We start from the raw sequence: 27,710 nt of genomic DNA on the forward strand, positions 1-27,710 counted from the left end.
CATCAATTTTCGGCCACTCGGGCCGTCCATTTGTCTCACAACCGCCATTGTTGAAGTCCTCTCCTATTTATGACCAAAACTCAGTTGATTTGGCCTCTTATGGTCGCTTCCGCTGTTGGGTAAGCAGTTTGAACTTGTTTTTCGGCCACCACACGTCCATTCGGCTCACCCAGTCCAAAAACTCAATCTTTAAAGTTGAGTGAGCAAATTGAAAATTTTGAAAGTATGGTGAGTAAAATAAGAATCGTATGAAAGTTCAAATATCAAATTTGTAATTTACCATTATTATTTTTATTTTTATTATTATGTGGAAATCTGATGTGGCCTGTTTAATATTAAAATATTCCACGTCGATGAGCTGTTAGTGATATAACGGTGGAGTGACAAAAAAGTTCAATCCATAAAGTTGAGTGAGCAAATTGAAAATTTTGAAAGTACGGTGAGTAAAATAGGAATATTATGAAAGTTCAATTGTCAAATTTGTAATTTACCCTAAAAATAAATAAGAAATTTGTAATTAGTAACTAGATGATATTCTCATGGTTTTGATGGAAAAGTTGTGTCAAAGAAAGTTGATGATAGGGAATGTAAATATATTTAATTAAATAATCTCAAGCTGTTAATGTCCTACTTGAATCATAAGTCTGATATTTCACTTCCCCTTTCCTGTTTTACTAAAAAAAACATAGTTTTTCTTTTATAAAGCAAATCCAATAGAGGTTTTATTGTTGGATAACACATTTATAATTTGTAAAGCAAATTGAAGATACTCGTAGTTTATTACCTACCACATTTATTCTAGAGAAACATGCTCTGCAAGCCCCACACTGAGTTGTCACCGACCATTGGTCTGAGTTTGAAGTACGAAACAGTACACGCATTTATGATGCATCCCCATTCCCATTTTCGGTTGACATCATAATGCATTTCTTGAAGAACGTTCTCCACTTCTCTACCTATCAATTATTCTTGTTACTGTTTTTTTCTGTGTCTGATTTTCTTTTATCTATTGAACAATCCAAAATACTTGCAATGCTAGTTGTTTTATTTTCTTCTTACGGACCACTGTGAGATTTTAAGAAAAGGGGAGTAAGAAAAGAACATACACCGGGTATTATGCAATGTTGACCCTTCTTTTTGGGTCAAAGTATGTGGACGATTGTAAAATTAACTGCAAAAAGATGTCTGTTTAAATTTCTTTTACCAACTTAAACCATCGATGTGCTAAAAGTGTACTTTTTATATGTTAGAGCGTAGGAGCTGATGTGAATCAGAGACTCTTTAAGGGCTTTGCAACAACTGTAGCAGTCAGAGAAAGTCACCATGAGATTCTGAAAATCTTGCTTAAAGCTGGGGCGTCTCAGCCAGCTTGCGAAGAAGCTCTTCTGGAGGCAACCTGCCATGGACAAGCAAGGCTTGCCGAACTACTCATGGGGTCTGATCTAATTCGGCCACATGTTGCTATTCATGCTCTCGTCACAGCCTGCTGCAGGGGATTTGTGGAAGTGGTGGATACTCTCATGAAGGTAAAGCTATCATCATGCCCACTAATCTTATGCACCACTCAGTAGCAGTATATAAGAGTAAAGCTCTAAAATCCACTGTAATATAACACAGCGAGGCACTTAAATAGTTTTAATCATTAGAATGTCCGTAATTCTCTCTTTTAGCTGCTATTAGCTTTTTGTCTGCTTCCACTGTAATGCCTTACAGTCAGTTGGGTGCTTGACCTTGCTGCACTTGTTGATTTAGCCAATAATTCCATGCTAGTGTTATTTAGTTGGTCTTCCTGGACCAGTAGATTTTAAGATCTTGATGTAATTCTGAATATTATTTGTTCGTATTAGATTCATCATGATAATCTAATAATCTCCTACTCAATAACAGTGTGGTGTTGATGCAAATGCAAGTCATACACAACTGCTTCAGTCATCTAAACCTTCTTTATATACAAATGTGGACTGTACTGCACTTGTTGCTGCCGTAGTTAGTCGACAGGTCGCATTTGTTCGCTTGCTTCTACAGGTGATTTACACAAATCTCTCAAAACTCTTAATAAATGTAAAAATAGGCACTAAATGTCTTTTGGACGTACAAGCTTAATCTCAAGTCATTTTTTATGACTAGATTCTAAATAACTAGTATATTGTAATAATAGTTGCATCAAATATGAATCTGGTATTCTTTATGGTTTGTTTTCCTCTAGATATTATATCCTCGATAAATCACCCAAGAGAGTGTAAAGAGTTGCATCAAAGAATGAGTAACATGCTTTGAATAATACTTTTGTTATTATTATTTGTTCTCGTCTTATAAACCACTTTGGCTCATTAACAGGCTGGGACTCCTACTGACATTAAAGTGAGTCTTGGAGCATGGTCATGGGACACTACCACGGGTGAAGAGTTTCGAGTGGGTGCAGGACTGGCTGAGCCCTATGCAATCAGCTGGTGTGCTGTAGAATATTTTTAAGATAGCGGTGCCATCTTGCGCATGCTCCTTCAGCACTTCTCCCTTGAGACACCTTACCACGGAAGAACTCTCCTGCACCATGCGATTCTTTGTGGAAGTACAGGAGCTGTCAAAGTGCTTTTGAGCTGTGGCGCAGACCCAGAATGCCCAGTTAAAACCTTGAAAACTGAATTCCGGCCAATACACTTGGCTGCACGTTTTGGCTTGTCAGAAACCCTTCAATTCCTCATTGATTCGGGTTGTGATATAAACTCCAAGGCCAACTCTGGTGACACAGCTTTGATGATTTGTGCAAAGTACAAGAATGAAGAATGTCTCAAAGTGTTGACTGGGGCTGGTGCGGACTTTGGCTTAGTTAACGTCTCTGGTCAGTCTGCTAGTTCGATTGCCGGTTCAAACCGGTGGCTCCTTGGTTTTCAGCAAGCAGTGCTGGACATAATCAAGGTCCGAAGGATCCCAAATTCAAGCAATGTATCGATTTTCTCTCCGTTGATGTTTGTTGCTGAAACTGGTGACGTTGAGGCTCTAAAAGCGCTGATTGGAAGTGGAGAAGTTGGTCTTAATTATCAGAATGAGAATGGTTTCTCGGCAATCATGATTGCTGCCTTAAAAGGTCATGTTGAAGCATTCCGGCTGCTTGCCTACGCTGGAGCTGATGTTAAGCTGTTAAATAAATCTGGTGAGACTACAATTACATTGTCTGAACTGAACCAGAACCGAGATCTGTTTGAGAAGGTGATGCTTGCATTGGCACTCGAAAAAGGCAACCGAAATGCTGGAGGCTTCTATGCTTTGCATTGTGCAGCGCGCAACGGAGATTTGGATGCAGTTACGTTGTTGACGAGCAGGGACTACGATTTAAATGTCCCCGATGGAGAGGATGCACTCCACTTATGTTGGCAGCTAGGGAAGGTCATGGTCCCATGTGTGAGCTCTTAATTTCACACGGGGCAAATTGTAACAAAAAAAATACTTTATACATATATTTTTAATGAAAAATATTTTTAGGCATTAAAACATTTTTTGAGACATTCTTTATGTAATTATTTTTTTATTAAGCCTTAATTAAATGATTGTTATATTTTATTTTTAAGTTCTTATAAAAAATAAAAATACCTAGATTAGTGAAATTATAAGATAATAATTCTCGTAATTTCAAATTTGTTAAATAACTCAAAATTTTAATTATACATAATTTTTAAAATCATTTTCTATTTGCCTTTAAATTAAAATGCCTAAATTTTAATTATCACTACCAATTATTAATCTCACCAAAAATAATTATTTTTTATAGAAAGCCACTAGTTTTTTTAAAAATAAAAAATATTCAGAATTACAATAAAGATTTACGAGCATAATCGTTAACGTAAACTTATAAGTAGAACATTTTTCTATAACCATTAACACAAAAACTAGCCACCTATATCACACAGGGACCATAAAAGGAAAATGTTAAAAAAAACAAAACCAATGCTCGAATAAAATAAAGATACGAACAAATCTGCATGCATCGATAATTGGACCATAAAAGGGGATGAAACTACTGAAAGACCATCGATAAATCGTAAATTAGAGTCAAACGACGTGAGAAAACTATCCACAAGCGCAAAACGCGTATCCAAATCAATTTGAGGATTCAAAGCAAAGATGATCAGCAAGATAACAAATAAGTGTCATTTTGATCAGTCGTGGCAATGTCAAATCCAATCCTGTAAAAAAAGATAAACGAAAAAAGGGCAAAAAACCGTAAGCTACCAAAAGACAGAGAAAACGTGTCACAAAGACATAGATAAACGTACCATAAAGGCATATAACATGTCACAAAGACATAACTATTCTTATTAAAAAATAAAAAACAAAGAAAAAAGATAACCGATGGACGGTGATAACTCCGTAAAAAGACTCAATTTCCAGTCTTTTCACTTAAGTTATTGCTCGTCTAAACAGAGTATGCACAACATTTTAGTTGCATATAGTTTACATTAGCTTGTGGTGGATAAATTTTGCTTAGGCACGATTTATTTGGTCCGACTGATGCTGCTGAAGAGAAAGGATTGTTTGGATTGTGTTTGTGTAGGAAACCTACAGAGGAAGAACATTTCAATCGTGACAACGTAAATTTGCAAAGGCCAACGGAATAGATGAGAACGTGAGGAGCAGATTTATCTCGTCGAGGCAAGGTTTATCTGAAGAAGTCTGAAGCAGGCGTGACGAAACCACCTATGTCACATGTCAAGCTGGGCAAGCAAGCCTTAATTATTCTAACAGTCGCCTTTCCTTTTAGTCTGGACATTTAATAACAGTTATTTAAGGAAACTCCAAAAGCATGCAAAGTCCTAGGAGATATTTCCTTATAAATAACCAGTTGTATCCGACAAAGAAACAAGGCAAGGAAGAAGAGAGAAGAGCTTTATCCAAGGCGTGAGCAAGCAACTGCAGAGCTTCTTCACCGTCTACCCACCGACCTTCCTTGGTGTCCTCCATAGCCAGACTTTAGCAGAGAGGTGATCAGATCTCGAGAGAGGCTGATCACCAAGGCAGACGTAGTGCTGATCAGAATCGTCGCGACAAAGCCCTCGGTTTTGGGAATCGTTCTTCCTTTATTCTTAACTCTTATTTTATTTGGGGTTGTACTAAACGTTGAATTTTGGATAATCTTTGATAGAACCATGAATGTCTTACTTGTTGTTAAACTTTGTTTTGCTTGAACAATATTTTTATGTTTTATGAATGATGAATTATGTTTGCTTATGACTGTTTTGCTCATTGTTTAAATATTTTACCTTACGCTGTAAGAGCATCGTGAGATCGCCTGGGGTATTGGTAAAACATGTCTTGGCAATAGAAGAGCATCGAGAGATAGCATTTTGTCTAGATAGTGATTCTTATATTCGAGAGAATTAAGATAGATCCACGTGAGCAAGGGAATGAATCTGGGATGGTGAGTTCTAACTTGTTACCTTAGAGATAATGAGTGAGTTTCAATCGACTAAAAGGGATAGACGCTAGAGTAGGATAGACAACGCCTTTAGTTTACGCTGGGAGGTATTGCTACAACAACAATTTGACAAACCAAGGGTTATAGTTAACGCTGAGGAGTATTACAATAGCAACCGTCTAAGAATACCTAGTAATCCTGTCGGGCAGTTTAGCAAGTTATAATAATTCATTCTAGACTTAGAAATAATTGATGACAATGCAAGGGTTTAGCATCAGTGCTCTGTGATATGTCTGAATATGTGAGGTTGTTTGCATTATATTTAAATCAACACTTGTTTTGCTTTGCTTTAGCATTCTGCATACTTATTTTGCCTCGACCAAACTTTCTTGCAATCGTTAAATCACTTCTTTATTTTATTAATATTAGTTCTTAAGTCGATACTTAGTAGGACTTAGTTTGTGACGCTAGTTCTAGTTGTGGTGAAAATATATTTTTTCGACCAATCCCTATATAGACGATACTCACTTACCTTATATTACTTGTATCGATTGTGTATACTTGCACATATTTATTTGCCTTAACATATACATTTACAAGCGATCAGACGGCAACTAACATCAAAATCGGTGCCGCCTTTGTTTAAATAAAATCAAAGAATAAAAATTTGAATTTATCAATAAAATTGACACAAGTTGTAAAGAAAAAAGAGAGAGGGAGAAAAGAGGAGAAAGAAGAAAGTGGTTAGATTTTTGTTTGTTTGTAGAAATTAATTATTTTTCAAGACATCGTAAATATTATTGCCTTGATTAATGCTATGAGATATTCTATTATAAAAATGAAAATCAAAGCACGAAATAGTAGAATAAGGAACCTGTGGGGAAAATAAAAGAAAAAGAAAAGGTTGCAAATTTTAGTATTAATAGGGAAAGATGAATACACCAACAACCCATTAATCTTGAAGGGCCTACAGCTCCCTTCAGCGGCTGCGGCAGTCCTCCGACACCCCTCACCACTCACTATCGCCGCTTTACTTTCACCACCAAATGGATTTATTTTCTACAACAAAAAGGTTTATATTTTTGTTGTGTAAAATAGTATAGTTGTTTTGTTTTGTTCTTTTAATTCTGAATTCACATAAAATGCCTTCTGCTTCTTTTTGAAAGGGTAAGCTCTTTTTCACTGCCCCAAAATTAATTTTTGGTTTCTTAAATATTTAAATTCTCTGGAAATATATTAAACACAATATTTTTTTTTCCAATACCCATTTTCCGCGATAAGGACTTGACTCTTGGTCCTTTGATAAAATCAAATTCCACGTTTCTAAATTGTTCAGTTAGTGTGGCATTATTGTATTATTATCGGTAATAAGGGTGATTAAGACTTGATTTAATTTTTTTTTTAATTTTGAGTTATTTGAGTTGAATTATTTGAATTACTCAGGTAAAATTAAATTTTAGTTTTGATTTTTGATTTTTGATTTTTGATTTTTTATTTCGGGTTTATCAATTTGAAAAATTTAATTTTATAGTTTTGCAATTTAATTTTTAATTTCCTTTTTCTCTTTATTTTTCTCTTGTAAGTACATTTTTAATCAAATTTGAATTATACTCCTTTCAACCATTGTATAATATTTATGTAGCTTTGATTCTTCTTTTTGAAAATTATTTTTTTTATATTTTTTAATTTAATCTTCAATTTTGCATAATTTTCTCATTTCTTTAGTTATTCATTCGTTTTAAGTTCTTTCTAACCAAATTTAAACCACATGCTCCACTAACACCATGTAACTTCAACTTTTATTATTAACAACAATTTTTTTCATTTTAGTCATATTTTATTTAATTTGATCCTTTAGTTGACTTCTTTGTAAAATTTTCTTCCTATAAATTTTTTTATTCCTTTACACCCTCATCGATAATTTATCCTAAAAACCTCTTATTTATAAATATATTTTATAATTTTAGATGTTATTTGTTTTATTAAATAACATTATAAATCTTATCTACACATGTGAAAAAGAACATAAAGAAATCAGTTTAAATTAAAATCAATATGTACCATAATATTATAAAAACTACAATTAAATTTAGAGAAAAATTCGAACAAATAAATTTAACTTGTTTCAATTTTTCATAAATTCAACTCGAATAAAAAAATCGAGGTTAAAAATGCATGAATCCTAAAAGTTCAATGACTAGTTTGTCGTTTTATATTAATAACACCACCTGTGGCTTTCTCAGGGTTGAACGGGTCAATATGTTCCTTGGTTGTCTAAAGATAGTCATTGAGAGTTGAGAGCCATTGAAAGTGAGCTTCTGTTTCACCGCATGGTTTAGTTGATGGATAGGCACAACCAGAATCTGATCCTTTGGGAGATCAGATCGTAAGATGCAGAAAAGACTTTTGTGCTGAATAGAAATGGGCACTTCCAATGGTTTGGGTGTTAATGGAGTTTGGAAAAGGAAAAAAGTCGTTTTTCCTTCAATTTTCAATCATTCCAAACACAAAACACTTCAACTTGTGTTGGAATATTCTTTTTCTTGCATTTGGATTGAGTGATATGGAAAGTTACAAGTGGAGAGGGTGACCAATGGCCTCCATTTTTGTTGAACTTAGTGTAATTAACAACTGCAAATTATGCCTTCATATGAACATGATCCTTCCTTTTTACCCCAAGAGATTACTTTTCCCTCGCCTTTTTGAAATGCTGTCCACGAATGGTATAAATGATCATATACCAGTTCGATTATACTGAACTAGTAGGGCGTCGAAAAGGGCTTAACCGTCTTGAGATCTAGAACAACTCCTGCAATCGAACCGGCGGCAGCTGCGATGGTGATAATAAGGCAAGCAGTGCTGAGAATTTGAAGGCAAAGCCATCTGGTGCTCCACTTTGGTATCTTCTTCTGTGAAATGTACATCTCAACTGGGAAGTAAACCGTTAATGGCCAAAACCCAAGTGCCCCGAGGAGTCCAACAATGTCGTTAAAGAAAGGAAGTAGCATGGAGATCACAGTTGTAATGATCACGAAAACCGTCCTCCAAACCAACCGGAACAAGTTGAGATTGTAAGGGCGAAAACCCGGGATCGGGATCTTGATATCTTTGGTAATGAAGTCACTGTCCGGGAACTTCTTGGCCGCGGTTTTTTCGACGAAGGCAAAAAGGGGTTGACAGTAAACTTGATATGCACCAACAAGGTGAATCACAACGGCAGCATTGGCAATGTCAAGGAGCCAAAATGGGTTATAGAATCCAAAACCAGTTAAAAGGTTTCCACGGGACGAGTCTCCAAAAGCAGCATATCCCATGCAACCACACAACATATAGAAAAAGGTTGTCACTGCAACACTTATAAATGTTGCCTTTTTCATTGTCTTTGATTCTGCTGGTGGAGCCCTGAGTGTGTCCTGCAAAAAGATCACCATATTGTTTTAAGTTGAACAAATTGTAATGGACCTATGAGTATATATATGTATATATACATATATACATACCTGAATTTCAATGAGTATAAGCGAGTAAGAATAGGCAAAAGCTATGTCTCCAAGTGCTTGGAAACTATTCCATATTTTTTGGGTTTGAGTCACAGTTCCAACACTTATCCCTGTCAGGCTTCCCCTGATTTTTCCAGTTTCTGGTAAATTAAACACCTTATGTGTTAGACAAAGGCTATGTTTCGAAGAAAGAACTGAAACAAGGATTTTCAAGTGCCCATGTTGTTAATACCTGCAACTTTGGCAATACCGAGGCCAAGGCCAATGGTCGAGTAAGTGAAAGACATGACAGCAGCAACAATGGAAAGCCACCATAATTGATCAAAGTCAGGGATTTGAGAGAAAATTATTTCAGCAACACCAAAAGCAATCATGTAAGGGTTGCTATTCATATGGCATGGATTTTTGCCACCACTGGCATGGAAGCAATTCGACCTTTTGATTGCCCTGTTATATATCAAAATGCACGGATTTTAGTCCCCCAATAAATGCAAGAAAAAAAAAACAAAATATTCTGCCATTAAATCAACAAACATGAAGTTGGGAACTCACATCATGCTAATTGATGATGCAATTGTGTATCCGACGGCAACTCCAACAAGATTCAAGTACTGAACCCATCCACATATCTTTACTTTAAACCCACCTGCAAAATGAACAGCAGTAAACAAATATGTTAAAGATTAAAACAAAGACTTAAACCCAAATTGGTAATGGAACTGAAAGTTACCCAGGTTTGATCTGACAGCATCCATGTAAGTATAGTTTCTCTTGCCATTAACAGGGTCACCGGAGCGGTAGCAAGCAGCAAGAAGAGTGGAGGTGTAGTAAGTTACAAAAGAAAACATAAGCATCACTATTGGACCAGCAACCCATCCCAACTGAGCAGTGGCCCAAGCCAGGGACAGGACCCCGGAGCCAATGACTGCTGTAATAATATGAGCACTCGCTGTCCATACGGTTCCTGGCAAAGCCGGAAAAAGTGAAAGATCAAGACTTGCGTTATAAAAAGATGAAGGGAAGTCCCAAGTAAACTTGATGGAATCGTACCGGATCGCTTGAGACGGCCATCGTCATCGTAGCATTTTGACCCACTTCGTGGAAGCACATCAATGGAGAGGTCGAAACCTTGGTGGTTTCTTCCGGCACCATCGTCTCCCATCTTTGTCCAAGAAAAAGAAACAACCCAAACAAAAATCAAGCCTTTATTTGCTTGTAAACTTGGTTGCCAAAGTTTGTGCACGACATAAATGAATCAAAGTTGAGTCTTTGAAGTCTGGTGCATCAAAAGTGTAGTTATGGCATTCACTGAAACTGAGATTCGAAACTTTCCCCAAATATTCAGAGCAATAAAGTCTCTCCCGGGTGATGGAGAGAATAATGGGAAATTGGATTTGGGGATCACAGAGGGATGGGGTTGGAGCCTATATATAGAAGCTACCCTGGGTTTAAAAAAGGGGCGGTTGCAGATAGGAAAGAAGCACGTGGTGTAAATGAAATGCACCGGAACGCGTTCAATGTGTTGGCCCCACAGACCACTCAGTTCAGTCAAACATATTAGCTTAGCTTATGTCTTTCCTTCTGTGTTTTAAAAACTTCAATAAGTATCACAAATATTTCAAGCCAATCTTTGCGTTTGACCCACAAAGAAGGCACTCTCCTACAGGCTTCTTCAAGGATAAGATATAACTGCACTTTCTAATTTATTACAAAATATTATAATATTTGTTTAAAATTTTTATCAGTTATTGATAATATATACTTTGTAAACTTAGTTGTTCAAACTTTAAATTTTGAGGGAGAACATGTTTTTTCTACCATTAAAGTTACTCAATAGATTTTTAAAATAATAATTAAAACTTCTTACCAGTTATCACCAAATTAATGAAATGATAATTAGCTGATTATACTAGTAATTAAATACTGCTTTGAAAATTCTGTAAAGAAATTAAACGCTATATGAGAAAGCAAAATGAGCTTAATTAATGTATTCATACCTTCGTTATTGTGCCTTAGAAACCCTGAACCTTCTCAAAGGATAGATGCCGACAAGTCCTACCACAAGAACTAGAGGAGGAAAAAGAAAATTTGAACAATTGCTTTAAATATTTGGGGTGTGAGTCTAAGTGATGAAAATTGGGTTGCTTATATAGTGGAAGGGAAGAGCTTTTGTAAGAATAATTTGTAGTTTAATATAATAATGTCTTTAAAGGACCACCTTCGATCCAAATTCTGTTGGTCATTGCTTCTCCTCCATCCTTGTTGAAGGGGAATAAGGTTCTCGCTTTTCTTTTCTTTTCTTTTTTTCACGATCCCAAAAAATCAAATTTAATATTTATTATTAATTAATGACGGTCCAATGAAATGCTTTATTTAATTATAATCGCAATAATAATCCTAAACAATAAACAAGGGTAGCGTTATTATGCAATCACAGTAGGTCAGGCAGTGCCCTGGCTATTCGCGCAGGATGCCAATAACTTCATCCCCAACGAGCGCTGCTGGCTGCCGTATGGGTCGATATTTTTTAAAGAAAATTTTCAATCATTTTATATTAAATATTTATAATTTTAATATGGGTAAAGTATAGTAATGGTCACTGAACTTTTTTAAATCTTTCATTTAGGTCTCCCAACTTTTAAAACTTGCATTATAATCCCCCAACATTTAGTCTTTTTGCAATATAGTCCCTCAACATTTAGTCCATTTGCAATATGGTCCCTGACATAACTGTTGGGAGAAAATATTGCAAACGGACTAAATGTTAGAGACTGTATTGCAAGTTTTATAAGTTAAGGAACCTAAATGAAATGTTAAGAAAAATTCAGTGACCATTACTATACTTTACCCTTTTATTTTACACGTGTAAACAAACGAATAAAGCAGCTGATATTATATATATATATATATATATATATATATATATATATATATATATATATATATATATATATATATATAGGGTAAACTAAAACTAAGGTCACTTAATTCTGGATTTAGTAATAAACATGTTACTTTTCTTCTAAAAGTTATAAATAAATCATTTAATTAAAATATTATTACACGAAAATAGTGATGTGACTTTATATAATAACGATCTTATTCTTTAAAATATATATCATTTATTAATTTGATCTTTATTTGAAACAATTTAATAAATTTAATATTTAAAATTTTAAAAAGCTTATCATTATATTCTTTATTCTTCTCCGATCAATGTTATATTGTTTTTTATAGTTTTTATAGTATGATAATATTCTAATACTAATGTGTTGCTATTTTATGACACAATGTAATTATTCAACTATTAATTTAATTTGATGGAGTCGTTTGATTTGATAGTATCGTAAAAAATTAAATTAATAATTTTTTATTAATATAGGATGATTACCATTGGTATTAAAAAATATTAAATATAAATAATTAAATTTATTGAATTATTTTAAATAAGAACAAGTTTAATAAAATATATAAATTTAATGAATTAAAAATATTATTATATCATATTATATCAAACGTCCATTTCATTCTTAACGATAAGATGAAATGCTTGTAATATTAATATAACTGAATGATATGTTTATAACTTTTAAAGCAAAAGTAATTTGTTTGTTATTAAACTTATAATTAGGGATGGTAATGGGTCGGGTTTTTTGTCGAACCGATCTGATTTAAAAAATTTATATCTTACATCCTACTTGACTAGGCCTAAAAAGTATATATCCTTCACCCGACTCTGACCCTACCCGTTTTTAGTGTATAAATTCAACCTGACCCGACCCGGTATAAATTAATGATTTAATTAAAAAATAATAATTTTTAAGGAAATGACATCATTATCCTCGGATTGGGTCTGGTTGGAGTTTTTTCACCCTCTATCCGAATCTAATCTGACCCAACCTCACCCCATAAAAAATCGATATGACCCGGCTTGAACCCAAATTCTTTAAAAAAAATCCGACCTAATCAGATTGAATCGGATTGAAACCTGTCGAAGTGAAAATGCCATCCCTACCTATAATTAAGTGAAACAAGTGAAGTATCTATTCAAACTAGTTAATTCAACATTAAATTAGAAGAAAAAACAGCCGTCTTTTTTTTTAATTTAATATTCCACTCTCTACAAAAATACTAGTATTACAACAGTTAATGCTCCGACAATACTGTTTAAATTCATTACATATTGCCATAAGTTATTAATTATTGTATTTAATGTTATGCATTGTTACTATATGAAAATCATTTTTTAATATTATAATAAATAAATAAATAAATAACAATATATTTGAACCGGTGGCCGGCTGGACTTGGAGTTTCTGTCTGGCGTAAACTTCTTCTGTTCCCTTTGGTCAATTCCCATTTTGAGTCCCCCATGATGCACTAAATTAAAATTATGTCCCTATATTTTAATTGGACAAAATTCATCCCTAAACCCGAATCAGGTCGGATTATAGGTAAAGAGATAGAATATTTGAATAGAGTTTAGATCGATAAAAAATCCAGTCCAATTAGACCTATACTTATCTCTAATTTGAAAAAATAATTTAAGAAAGTATTTTAATTAAAATGTTATGATTTAAAATAAGGGTAAAGTATAGTAATGGTCACTGAACTTTTCTAAAGCTTTCATTTAGGTCCCCAAACTTTTAAAACTTGCAATACAGTCCCCCAATATTTTGTCCATTTGCAATATGGTCCCTCAACATTTAGTCTGTTTACAATATGGTCCCCGACATAACTGTTGGGAGACCATATTGCAAACGTACTAAATGTTGGAGGATTATATTGTAAGTTTTAAAAGTTGAGGGACCTAAATGAAAGCTTTAGGAAAGTTCAGTGACCATTATTATACTTTATCCTTTTAATATTTGTAGTACTCGAATATAAAATCTTAATGACTAATAACAATCAATTTATAATAAGATTATTTGGTTTGTACAATAAATTAAATTTTTTAAAATTTTATATTTGAATGATCCGTTTATATTAGATGATATATTAGACCGTTTACATATTGATTGTGAAAATAACTACCACAACTTTAGGACATACTAGCGATCACACTCTACAATCAAGTCTTACAAGTTTGCTAACCACCATGAACACTTTAGATTTCTGCATCAAACGACGGAGCAAACACTAATTCGAAATAAAAACTAGTTACAAAATGTTACATCCTTAATGAGTAAACCCTAAATAATATCCGTGAAACTCACTTGAATCCTGACCGATCACCATCAACAGCTTCCATCCTATAGTTTGTGTAAAACAGTAACTTTCTTTTATCATTCTCCAACATTAGTTTTTTTTTTTTTTACTTTCTCGTCAAATTTGGATGATCATCTTTCTTTCGTTCCTCCATGCCTAATCGCTCTCAAAATATCTCCGTATATGGTTCTTAAATTATCAAGAAACTCGTCCCTCTTGCGGAAATGCTAGTCAGTTCTATGTACTTAGATGCTACTCCATTAACAAGCGATGCTCTTCCCTTATGTGTTTTTGAATGGACATAAGGCCCACGTTTTTGTTTTTATTTTTTATCAACGCTTGGATCTAGCATTAAAAACTATTTAGGGTTGTATAATTAACTTAAACTTGAATTAATTGTTTAACTGATGTTTTTTAAATGATATATTAGTTAATGGATTAATTGTTTTGTTCAATGCAATAAAAATATCTGAAATTGAATTGATTTCAATCAATTGATTAATTAATAAATTTTAAAAAAGATAAACAATTTTAATACTCAAACTCTAACCCAGTACTTAAGACACCAGAAAAAAAAAACATGAGAAATTGATGTTTTGTTGGTAAGCAAAGGTCGCCAGTTTTGACCATCCCACTAAGCGGTGGAAATGGAATTCAATGCAAAAATGTTGGATTCAGACAACTCAAAGATGGTAATGCAACAGTTCCTGTAGGATCATTTTCAAGTTTCTACATTTCTGGTTAAATTCTTTACGTAACAATGTGAAACCAAAATAAATTATTAATTTGATTATGAATTTTTTTTTATTGTATGGAAATATGTAACTAAACATATCTTTACGATAGAAAATATTTTTTCTATTTTTATTTATCAGACGAGTTTTTCAATATCTAAAAAATAGAAAATATAATTTATTTTCTAAAAGTTAAAACAAAATATTTTTGAAAATCAAGCATAATTTACTTATAAAGCTATTAGATTTACTTATTTTATATATACTCTAAGAAATGTAAGTTATAAAGTCTTGATTCCCAATGGAAAAAATCCATATTGTTATCCAGAACATAACTATGAAAATGAGATGGAATAACTTATCTTTCAAACACTAGCCATTATTGGAACCATTTTCTTCATTTATTGATGAGATGGTACAATATTTCATTTTCCTTCTACATTTTGGAACTATAAATGAGAATGACATGGAATAAGGGAGGCGAAGTCACGGACGGCAAGGGGTCATGGTCTGTTGGTTAAATGGTTTAACTCAATTTTAGTCCCTTCAAAATTTCAGCAATTCGATCTATTCCCCCATTAGCCTAGTGGCAGAGTCAGGGTGGGCACGTGCCCACCCTGAAATTCGAATTTTATTTGGTCATTTTCTTATTTTATTGATAATGTCCATCTTGAAGTTTTATTTGTACTTACCCTAAAATTTTAATTCAGAAATTGTATTACTAGCCTATGTGTGCCCACCCTAAAAAATATTTTTGGATCCGCATTAGCCCTTAATTAGATGAGAAAATTAAAATTTTAACCCTTTTAAGAATAAATAATTAAATTTAATATATTTTAACACAAAAATACTTTGCCCCCAAATTTTTAATTTTTAGTCCAGCTTCACCTCTAGAATAAAGAGCAAAGTTGTAGAAAATTTAAAAGAAACTATGTACAATTATAATATGTCTAATTAAGTTTGTTGTCGTAAGCCTTAACTAGTAAAATATAAAAAATTTAAAAAATTAAGTATTTTTGTTAAAATTATTTTAGAAATTTTAAAAATAAGAAAATATGAGATCTAGATTTTTTAACTTAACTTACATAGATTCAAAAATTTTTAACAATAATTATTTAATTTAATGATATTTGTAATCAAGCCTGTCTCAAAAGATATGGATGTCATGTTCTACATTTTAAAACGAGGCCCCCTAAAATATTTTATAATATAACAAAATTATAAAATAAGGCCCCTAAAATATTTTTTCCATTATAAATCATGATTTTAGTGGTAGTTTTTAGGAAGAAATGATTACAATTCATTTATTGAGATAATAAAGGAGAAAACTAAAACATTTTTTTAATCTTATCATGAAAATTAATAAAGGAATGAGAAAACTTTGAGGAAAAATATTTTTTTATTAGCATATATATATTTTTAAAGTGGGGGATCCTAAAATTTTAGTGTCATGTAACATATCACATTTTACACATGTAAAAGGACGGACTTATATGAAACCTTAAACTTTTACAAAAAAAAAATCAATATAGTTCCTAAACTTTTTTATACCGAATATAATCCTTAAATTGATTTTTAATAAATTAACATTTTTATATTTAATATATTGAACATCTTAATAATTGTTTATATTTTTAAAATATTTTTTTACTATTTTAGAAAATAAATAAGTTATTAAACTTTCTAAAAAATAAAATTATGCCATCAAACTTTGTCAAAAAAAAATCAATTAACCCTATCTACCATATCATCATTTATCGTGTACTACCACAATAGTATCTTAAACTGTCACATCAATATTATAGACCACCATATAAGTTTATGAACTGTTATATAAGCGTCGTGACAATTAACGTTTGATTCTATTCCTTAATTGGTTAGACTAATTTCTTCAGTGCAAAAAGCGTTCATGGGCTACACTAATTATTTCTTCGCAAAAAATTTAAGGCTTCAAATACCATTAAAAATATTTTTATTTTAATGACATTTTTATGCACTATTACTTGTAACAATATTTTTGTGTATCTTTAAAAATTTTAATTGATGTCCAATATACAATATCATTATATTCTTATTATAAACTAAAATAAATTTTGTGTTATGAAATTTCTTATTAACTTTTTTATTTTATATTTGCTTAACTCACATATTAAATTAATGCAATGATCTTTTAATAATTATAGTTTAATTTATATTTTTAATAACTATTTATTTATTTCTATTTTAAAAAGTTAGATAGTAATGAATTTTTACTATCTTATTTATACATTCAAGTTTCCATTTATACTAACTAAACATATTTTCTAATTTTTGGAAAATTGTAAATGAAAACTATTTTCTGAAAACAGAAATAAAAGATAAAAATATAAAATATAAAATATTTTCTAAAAACAAATATAGCACCACGTTCCTTTCAAAGATGATCCATAATACTTGTGCAAGGAATAATAGTAATGGTAAGAGAGCGACATTATCTTCTTCCATTAATACAAAATATATAAAATTTATCTTATGTTAAATGTATAAGTTTTACATAATATATATTTTCATAGATCTCATCACTGTTACTAGACACCGACTAACACTTTCCTTCTTAGATTAAGAATTTAATAAGATTAATTACACACCAAACGCAAATATAAAAACCAACCTGAAGAATTTTCAAGTCAACAACGTGAGCTGAAATTGTTGAATATTTGGCTTTTAAAACACAAGTTTCTAAAGGTTAACAAAACAATGAGATCATCTGCCTTTCCGAAAAGCACGGTTAGAATAAGTGCGTGCTTGTCCCACACCCCCTTCAAAAGCACACATATCACTAATAATATCTAAATATTTTAAAGTTATGATGTTATTAGTCCTCATACTTTAATAAAATTTAAAATTTAATCTTTATATTTAAAAAAAAATTAAAGATAGATCGAGTATTATTTCGATTTGAAAATTTTATTCAATTTGTCAGCAGCAACGCTAATGCTTTTCTAGTAAAAAATTTTCTTGTTATCGAGTCTGTTATAATACTTTGCTTTTGAAAACAGAATGGTTGCATTGATTGAAAATTAAGTTTTTTTTTATCAAAACAAATAATATTTATTCTTTATATTTTGAAAAATTATAAATAATTTTGTCAGTGTACATATATATACATTGGCCAGCACATATTTGTGTATTATATGAATGCAGGGCGTGAAAGGAACAACTTGCCAAACGTTCTCTAATTACCAAGCAAACATAAATAAACGAATTACCGAACATTCACGAACATAAATGAACGAACGAGTCTTTTGTTAATGTTCGTTCATTTAATTAAATGAACATAAAATCTTGTTCATATTCATTCTTTTAACAAATAAATGAACATAAACGAATTGTTAAATGAACTTTCCGTCAAACGATTAACCAACATTTAACTGAACGTTGGGTTTATTTACGGGCCTACTTATGTATGGTATAATGACGGTGGGAACAAAATAAAAGATGGGTATAGAATTATATCACAATAACTGGAGATGGATTAAGGGTTGGGTTAGAGCAGACGTCCTTTTGAAAATTTTAATTTTTTATATTTTAGATATTTTATGTATATTTTATTAATAATCTATTTTCACCCCCTCAAAATTTTATAAGCCCTCTCTCTCTATAATCTTATAATTCCATTCTTAATATAATTCATAATATTTATTATTTTATTTTATCCTCATTCAAGTTGGAAAAGACCTTTTAGTTACCCATTACATGTTTTCATAATTCAAAATATTTATTATTTTATTTTATCCCCAAAGATATCTATCTATGTATAAATTGAGTCGGTATAATTTTTTTAATAGTCCGAACTCTGAAGTGATTATAAGGTAGTGTATGTTTAGAAGACATTTTGATTATTGATAACATTTATCTTGCGAAAGCAGTTGATCAAATTCAATATATTTATAAAAAATAATATGTTTTTTATCATTAAAATCCCTTATTATAATTAAATCAGTATAATTTTTTTAGATTGAAAGTACAGATAATTCTTTATCCTTTGGACATACGTTATGTGAGCGAGACATGCTAAAGGATGCGGCGACATGCACATACAAATTTCAAATGCAATGTTGAAATTTACATAACGAAGAAAGTAACTGAAATTTTAAATTGTAATAAATAGTCATATTTTGAAGTCTTGGGATGAATTGAAAAATAATTTTGGTACATTTACGTTCAATATATGTGATGGTTGAACCATTGCAATTATATCTTGAATTGTTTATCTTAACCAGTGAGCTCAAGTCGAGTCATTTTGAGAGCAGAGAATGAATGATGGAAATGGAAGACACAAATTCAAAATAAGAATCATAATTAAAGGGCAATGGTCAAGTTTGGCAGCGTACATGTGTTTTTTGTCCTACCAATGCTTCTTTTGTCGATGGAGCAAACAAGTCGTGGCCATGGGGCTCTAACTGCCTAACAACTCTCCTCCGATACCTATATTTTCAACAAAGGTGGCGCTGTCCTGTCTTACCACACAACCAATACTACCTTTTCTCCACACTGCCACTTATGTTTCCAATTAATTATAGGGTAAAGTATAGTAATGGTCACTAAACCTTTCTAAAGCTTTAATTTAGGTCTCCCAACTTTTAAACCTTGCAATACATTCCTCCAACATTTAGTCCGTCTGCAATATGGTCCCCGATGTAACCGGCCGTTTGACGTCGTTACACTGCCGTTAGAATGTTTGCAATATGGTCACTGAACTTTTCAGACGCTTGCATTTAGGTCCCCCAACTTTTAAAACTTGCAACACAATCTTTAATTTCATTCTAAACCCTAAATTCCTTTTCGATTTCGAATTTCCTTTTTCGCTTCTCTCTTCTCATATCCAGCGTAACTTTTCAGTCGGGGATGCATGAGAAATTCTAATCTAACTTTGAATTATGTGGAGGTGTTGACTTGAATAAGGGTCAATTGAGAGAAGACCCAACCAAGGGACTATCGGGACCATCAACGATTCAATGTGTAATGTTAGATATATGTCATCTCAGGTGAAACATAGATGTTCGATGAAATGCTTGTGAGAAAAAATGGGGTTAGAAATGCAGAGCTGACAAATACTACTAAGATGAACTAAATATCATTGTTGAAAGTCACCAACAAAGCTGATATTATTTTGTATAAATGACATATAATAATTTCTTCGTTTAATCCTTGTGGTTAAAGATTTTCCAACAGATGATCAAATATAATGAAATCCCAAATAGTGCATTCACCTCTCACTCTCTTTCGCTCACATGCACTCTCGTTTGGTTTTTGTTCTTCAATTTTCCGCCATGTAAAATTGTAAACCCAAGCAGTGCTCTGTCTTTCAGCTTTTTATTTACAAAGAAAAAATGGAGGAGGAATTGCTGGAACGCAACACTGATTAAGTTTATTTCTTAGACTATCCCCTCACTTGCAATAAGGTATTTATTTTCTCTTTTGGGCTATCTAGAAGTAAGCTTTTTCTCTTTCGTACTTTCCCATTTTCAGCTCGCATTGTGTGTTTTTTGTTGAAATTTTTATGTTTTTGGAATTGCATGTCAATGATCTGGATATTCAATCTTAGTTTTGAACTAAAACCATCTAATTTTCTTTCTTTTTTCTTAATAAAAACTTTTAGTACTCCTTATGAAAGATATCCAGTCCATCAGAATAGAAGTGAAAGAGGGTCCTAGGCTAAATTTTTTTGATCTTCTTGTTTGGTTTTTCTTTAAATCATGGAATTGGTTGTGAGTATCGACATAGTGAAATCGCCAGGCTCAATCCGAGAGACTGTTGGTACTAGTTTACTGGAATTGTATTGATTCGACCTGTGGGTTTCGGCGTCCTGTGAGCTCGTATTCTTTTTAATAAGTTCATGTTGATTATGGGATTCATATATCGTGAACGAATTGGATTTTTTTACATGTCTTGGAAATTGATGACTATGTTGCAAGTTTTAAAAGTTGAGGGACCTAAATGCAAGCGCCTAAAAAGTTCAGTGATCATATTGCAAACGTACTAACGACAATGTAACGACGTCAAATGACCGGTTATGTCGGGGACCATATTACAAACAGACTAAATGTTGGAGGATTGTATTACAAGTTTTAAAAGTTGTGGACCTAAATGAAAGCTTTAGAAAAGTTCAGTGACCATTACTGTACTTTACCCTTAATTATAAATGCATTTTTTTGTTACTTGTATTCATTTCGGCTGCTATCGTCAATGAAGAATATTATTGCCGTTAAAAAATTATGATAATTATTTTAACATTAACTCGATTAATAATATTATTATTATATAATATAACATCTAAAAAATTATAAGAAGTATTTTAAATTTAAGAGTTGAAGGAGAATGAATAATCATACTAAGATATCTAATCATTTGTAATATTAGTATTAATACAAAATATTATTTTATTAATTTGTAATAAAAAATGAATTATTAGATACTTCAATTTGAATCTGGAGTTTCTTTTAGAATCGAGCATCGACTTGATCTGTGGATATATTTATATATTAAAACATTTAAAGAATAAAATATTTTCACTAAATTAGTCTATTAAATGTAATTAATAGTATTTTACTATATTAAAATATTTCTGTATTATATTATTTTATTAATAAAAAGTTAAAGATTAAACATTTATAATTTTAAAATTTAATTTATTGTAAACATGGAATCATGTCTCACTTGGCTTTGTGCATAATTTGATTACAAATTTTCATTTTAATCCATTTATAACAGAAACTGCATTTTGCCAAATTTTCATCTTAATTATTGTTTCCGTGTTTGTTGGATGACAAAAGAGGGTACGTGGACCAACTCAGAAAATTTTTGGGTTGGAAATGAAATTTCATTTTTATTAATTAGAACGTAATTTTAAGATTATTTTAGCTCAAAAATTTTATAAAAATTAAAGTATACATTTTATTATTTTAAAAAACTAAAAAAATATTAAAATGTTTATTTTATTTATTTTTTGCATAAACCAAGCGACTTCGATGGTAAATGAATTGTTTTTATTTCTTAGGGTTCCGGCTTCAACAACTAGGAATGTCAGGGTGTGAGCATTAAATGTCAAATGATTGAGAGTTATCTTTGAACAAATATTGTCTTATACTTATCCCAAATTAAAATAAGAAATATTTTTAAATTTGGTTTTGTTTGGGTAAATTACAAGTTTACTCGCTCAACTTTACTTCTCCCCTATTTCACTCATAGTACTTTCAATTTTTTCAATTTGCTCACTAAACTTTAGACATTAAACTTTTTTTATCACTCATTCGATGACATGGATTATTTTATTATTTTCCCATACGACATGTCTTATTTTATTAATATTTTTAATACTAAATATGATTAAAACAAAAATAAATTAGAAAATTACAATTATACTCTTAAATTATATCCAAAACCCTAATCTCCAAATTACAACTCCACCCACCATCACCCTTGACAAGTTCACTCTTTCACCGACGATCACCCTCCCATAAGCGAACGGCCAAGTTCAACTCTGCCCCTCACTCTCTTGTTCATCTCTCACGGTTCTCAACCAAACCAATCAACACTACCATGGAATTAATCATTTGTTGATTTTAGTTCAAAACCAAACCCAAAGTACAACAAAAATTCCAACAAAGAAATCAATGATTCAACACTAAATGGGGAAAAAATTACCTCGACTTAATCAATGATTCAACACCAAAAAAAAGGCCACCGAAGACCGTCACGGAAACCAACGCGACCATAGCCACCTACGGCACTAACACAAGCTGCCATCGAGACTTGATTGTGGGGGTGAGAATTTTAATTTTAGGGTTTGGATGTATATTTAATATTTTTAAAATTTTTATTATTATGATCCTAAATAATATTAAAATATTCATAAAATTGTGACATGTCATATGGGAAAATGATAAAATAATCCATATCATCGAGTGAGCAATAAAAAAAGTTCAATGTCAAAAGTTCAGTGAACAAATTGAAAAAATTGAAAGTATGATTAGTGAAATAGGAGAGAGAGTAAACGTGTAATTTACCTATTTTGTTTTGGTCATCCAACTATTCTTTTCAAAACCATCATAAAGTTACATTTTAGTTTTATTTTGATCACGCACCATTAAAAATTTACAAAATTGTTGATGTGTCATATTTTTTCTTTTTCAATGATAAAATGATACTACCTTATGGTGACATGTTAGTGTCACCATAATTTTTTTAATGGCGGATGATCAAAGTTAAACCAAAACGTTACATTAGTGATGATTTTGAAAAAAATAGTTAGGTGACAAAAACAAAACCAAAATGATAATTGAACGACTAAATAAATAAATTAAGAAAAATTAAATAGATAATAAATACTTTACACCACGTCCAACGTTCCACAATACGAGCAGACTAATAATAGCTGCAATGTGGTAGAAGTTACAACATTGGCATTGTAGAATCCCTTTGTGACACTATCGATTTTCTTGATATCTGACACAACCCGCTTAGCATTACGGTCGTGTGACTCAGCGGCTCAACGCGGTCGCGTCCTAGAAAAGTCTGAACAGCTGATTAGAACTACGAGTGAACTCATGTCAGACAGATCTGGAGCGGAACAGGTTATCCAACAAAGAAGTGGAACATGTTTGCTGCTGATCTCAAATGCATTCTTCAGTTGTGGAAGAAATCCCAAGGTATTGAAGGAGGACAACACTGCTTTGCAACACAATTGTATTGTGGCACCCCCCAAAAAATAAAAATAAAACGCAGCCATTTCAGGCTTTCAGATATGCAAGCAAGCAAAGAAACATGATGTTGCGTTTTCATAGTAATAATTTAATGCAAACAATCATTATTTTTACCTTGTGCTGGCTGTATTTCTCCCTGATTGCCGGCAATGCCGAGTTGTCGTTGTTACAGCATAGTCTATGAAGATCCTTAACACACTCCGATAGATCAGAGGGCTTATACAGTGTGTAACGCTGCAAGGTAGAATTATGCGCCAGAGATCAGAACAGTAATGTCAAGAAAATGTGACCTTTTTTAATAAGAAAACAATCATGAGCGTCACATACCCAGGGTTTCTTTGATGGAACAAGCGTAAATTTGGCCAGGAAAATAGCTGTTGCAGCAATAAGTGATGGAGCATAGCAGAGCATACTGTACTCAAGCAGAGAGAGCTCAGCAATGTAGTTGGCCATGCACTCTAATTGCATCAATGGAACCTAATCAGACACCAGACCAAACCAAGGAGTTGGATGCAGGAAATCAATGAGAACAGTTAATACAAGCACTTAGATCATGAAAACCCGAAATTACATTCGAAAATAATGAGCTAAAAGAAATTACCTTAAGAAGCACTTAGAAGTTGGGGCAGTCATTTCAAACTTCAAGTAATTCAAAACAGATGATTCCATCTCTAGGACCTGTTTTAAGGAGGAAGGCTTCAATGGCATATTCAGATTTGATAAAGTGGCATCTAAGGAACTTGTAGTTCAAATAAGAGGCCAAGCCAAACCTCATCCTTGAAATACGTGTTATCAGTTATGTAGCAGAACTCCTCCACCTGAGGGGCACAAATCTCCTCATATTTGCTGATAAATCGAACACTCTAATGTTAAAAAATTAGAAAATTTCATACGATCCTACGTTATTTGGACTAAACATGCTTTGTATATTTGTCTCAACATGAAATACTTTAAAACAAAGGCAGGAGTGTGCTATTTCTTACGAAGCAATCATCATGCAGGCAACACCAAGCAACTGTAGCCGCTGCCTGTTCATTGTATTCCCGAAAGGTACCGATCTATGTAGTTAACGGTCAAATATAATGTATCTGGAACAAGCCTGTACTCTTCAGCCACCTGCATTTGAAATTGAATCTTGGAAATGTTAACTGATGAAGGTGATGGCAACAGAAGACACAGACAGCTTAGTCTTGGTGAATTGGATTCTAAATAACCATATAACTCCATGAATACACAGAAAATTACTTCTACAAGCCAATCAATCAGTATTGCACGCATACTGTAATTTATGTCTTTCTGAATTGTCTCCATGAAGTCCGGGGAAGGTCTTTTCTTCAACTGAAAAAACAAAAGAAATAATAAAGTCCAGGAGCAAATCAAATCAGTTGTGCCTTTTAGAGCTCTGCCTAAGTGCCTATTTATTTAATCAAATCTTCAAATGTGTACCTCAGATGCGCGATGTGGGGACCACTTACTCTGTTTAGAGTTTTAACATCCGGAGCTGTTTTCTGGTCACAGAAAACCAATAAACGATTGACACGTTTGAAGCACAAAATCGGGGGACGGATTTAGAGGATTTGATTGGTGGGTAATTTTGTGGAAAAGTCACACCTTGGTGTGTTGATTCAGGTGGGTTTTTTGAATTCGAAATTTCAAACGGTCACAGTATATGTCTTGTCTTTTAGTCGATTCTATGTTAATCACCTAGTAAATATAATAAAAAAAAGCAAATAAAACAAAAAGATTTTTTATTAATTGAACTTTTGCAGGTCTTTTTTCTTACCCAGAAAGCATATATGTAGGTTGGAAATCAGACCCGATAGATCGTGAATTATTCGAGATCGACTTAATTAAATTTTGATAAATACTCGATTCGAACAGACTCGACTCGAGCTCGAGTTCTACTCGAGTTCTTAATGAGCTGAAACAAACTACTTGATACTCGACTCGAGCTCGAGTTCTACTCGAGTTCTTAATGAGCTGAAACAAACTACTTGATACTCGACTCGAAAAGCTCGTAATTAGCTCAAAAATATAATATATTAAGATTTTTATTTTTAAAAAATAAATTATTAATAATATTAACATTTATGTGTTGATTTTTTTTTAAAAAAATCCAGTATAAAATTTTATGTATTTAAAGTTCAGGTTTGAGTTCAACTTTGAGGCTTCAATCGAGTTAAATTTAATATATATTTTTTTCATTTCAAGTTTTTACGAGCTTCAGTTCATGGTTTCGAATTTTTATGTATTCAAGTCAAAATTTCTAGGCAGTTTTCCCTAATTAGCATCCTTAGCTTATTTCATAATTCTATTAGCTTACCAAATGAACATATATACATGAATCACAAATCACATAACATTTAAGAGTCGTTTTTTTACCATAGTAACTCCATCACTGGCTCATCGCAAGTCAATATTTGTTTGATAATATAAGTACAAGTTAAATACGCACTCACCTGCTGTCCTCACCTTGCAAATCTTCCTTAGAAATTCACATTTCATCCTTAAGTTTCTCCTTAGATTTAATATTGTTTGATCTTGAATTCGAACACAATCTAAATGAGTATCATTTACAAAACATATATAATTTAATCACATGTTAAAATCTTAATAACATAGGCACACAATAGAAAATAATTTCCTAAAAATCTTTCGATACTCATTCAATACTAATTTCATGTCACAAAATCTATGTTGACCTAAACACTTCAGGTTGACCACTAAAGTTCATTTTTACCAAAATTCATCAAAACTTCACATAACATTTTTAACTTTACATTTTAACCACAAAAATGAATTCTTTTAGAATTTATCTCAACTTTTCTATTTTATTCAAAATGGTCCTTCACCATTTAACTTCCATTCAATTTTCAATTAACATAAATAAAATTCCTCAATTTTATTCACACATTGAACATAAAAAATTACACCATTTTCACTTAAGTTCCTAACTTTTTCATTTTTCTGATTTAGTCCTCACACTTTACCAACTTTCCAAAATATCCAATTTCACCTTATAACATCAAATTAAACATTCTAAAATTAAATTCTAGCGTGGTGCATCATATATTTAACAATTTCACATCAATCCCATAATTTATCATAATTCAAAAATAGGCCCCTCAACTTGTGCAAATTTACAAATTGGTCCAAACAACATTCTAAAGCTTGTACAACCTTCCAAATATCATTTCTAAGCATAGAGAAATTTTTTCATATTATTCCCCAATTTATTCATCATGGTTGAATTTCTAGGGTTAGATATTCTTATGTTTTCAACTTGATTCAAGCATGAATTCAACCTCTAATCAACATTTCAAAGTTTCTACAATTAAACCCCTAACATAATTTCACCAAATCACAAACTACCCAAAACATAGGGTTAGGCCGAAGTAATAGATGTATTACTAGGTGGTTTTAATCATCAAACAAGCTTGGAAATGATTATACAACATCAATAAGCTCAAAATCCATAATCAATTCATAAAACCCTAACTTCATCTACCAAATTTAGGAACTAAGCATTTTAAGCAAGATTAGCATGTGAAATTGATACCAAATGCTAGAGCTCTTTAAATAGAACAATTTGTTATTTCACGTTTTAATCCAAAAACCTAAGAAATTTGTTTGAAAATGAAAAATAAAAATTTTCCATACCTTGGAGATGATAATGGCCATGGAGGAGCTTGAATACGAGTTCATGAAGTTTCTACATTTAATTTCATGAACAATTGTCATTTATTTAACTTAAATGAGTTAAAAAATCATTTAACAAGAAATGATAATTATACCCTTGATGAAACTTGATAATTACCATAATACCTTATCACATGTCAATTATCATCTTCCAAAGTCAGAGATGAACCAAAAATTGCCCTTTACAACTTTATCTATGCACTTTTCCAAAAATTTCAATATTGTCATTTTCATCCAACCGTCCATAATGATCATGGAAATTAATTCTCAAATCCAATGATCTATAATATTCTCTATCATTTTATAATGTGAAAATAATATTTCTAATCTTAATTTATCATCCTTCAAAATTTCTCAAAATTTCTATTCGATCCGATTTACCTAATTATTACGGGATTTCAACACTTTGTAGCTT

At 31.9% G+C, this 27,710-nt stretch overlaps 1 protein-coding gene and 2 pseudogenes across 1 annotated transcript; 1 reads left to right on the forward strand and 2 right to left on the reverse strand.

Moving 5' to 3' along the window:
- Positions 1–1,304: 1,304 nt before the first annotated feature.
- Positions 1,305–3,437, forward strand: LOC120199042 (annotated as a pseudogene).
- A 4,644-nt stretch (positions 3,438–8,081) lies between these two features.
- Positions 8,082–11,005, reverse strand: LOC120199087 (amino acid permease 3-like). Its single transcript, XM_039200292.1, has 7 exons — positions 10,908–11,005; positions 9,961–10,072; positions 9,641–9,874; positions 9,463–9,556; positions 9,143–9,357; positions 8,911–9,050; positions 8,082–8,823 (listed from the first exon to the last, which is right to left on the reverse strand). The coding sequence occupies exons 2-7, from the start codon at positions 10,070–10,072 to the stop codon at positions 8,170–8,172; spliced, it is 1,449 nt and encodes a 482-aa protein (XP_039056223.1). The 5' UTR covers positions 10,908–11,005; the 3' UTR covers positions 8,082–8,169.
- Positions 11,006–23,383: 12,378 nt separating this feature from the next.
- LOC120199027 lies at positions 23,384–27,337 on the reverse strand (annotated as a pseudogene).
- Positions 27,338–27,710: the final 373 nt, after the last annotated feature.

Source organism: Hibiscus syriacus, unplaced genomic scaffold (genome assembly GCF_006381635.1).
Source record: "Hibiscus syriacus cultivar Baekdansim isolate YM2019G1 unplaced genomic scaffold, ASM638163v2 tig00005294_pilon, whole genome shotgun sequence".
In the NCBI taxonomy this organism is placed as follows: Eukaryota; Viridiplantae; Streptophyta; class Magnoliopsida; order Malvales; family Malvaceae; genus Hibiscus; species Hibiscus syriacus.

What these genes read in the sequence shown, in the direction of transcription:
- LOC120199087 (XM_039200292.1), bottom strand. Translation starts at nt 10,072, where the DNA reads ATGGGAGACGATGGTGCCGGAAGAAACCACCAAGGTTTCGACCTCTCC. An exon ending in TGCTGTCAGATCAAACCTGG is followed by an intron (nt 9,557 to 9,640) that starts GTAACTTTCAGT and finishes TTCATTTTGCAG; the next exon opens with GTGGGTTTAAAGTAAAGATA. An exon ending in GCATCATCAATTAGCATGAT is followed by an intron (nt 9,358 to 9,462) that starts GTGAGTTCCCAA and finishes GATATATAACAG; the next exon opens with GGCAATCAAAAGGTCGAATT.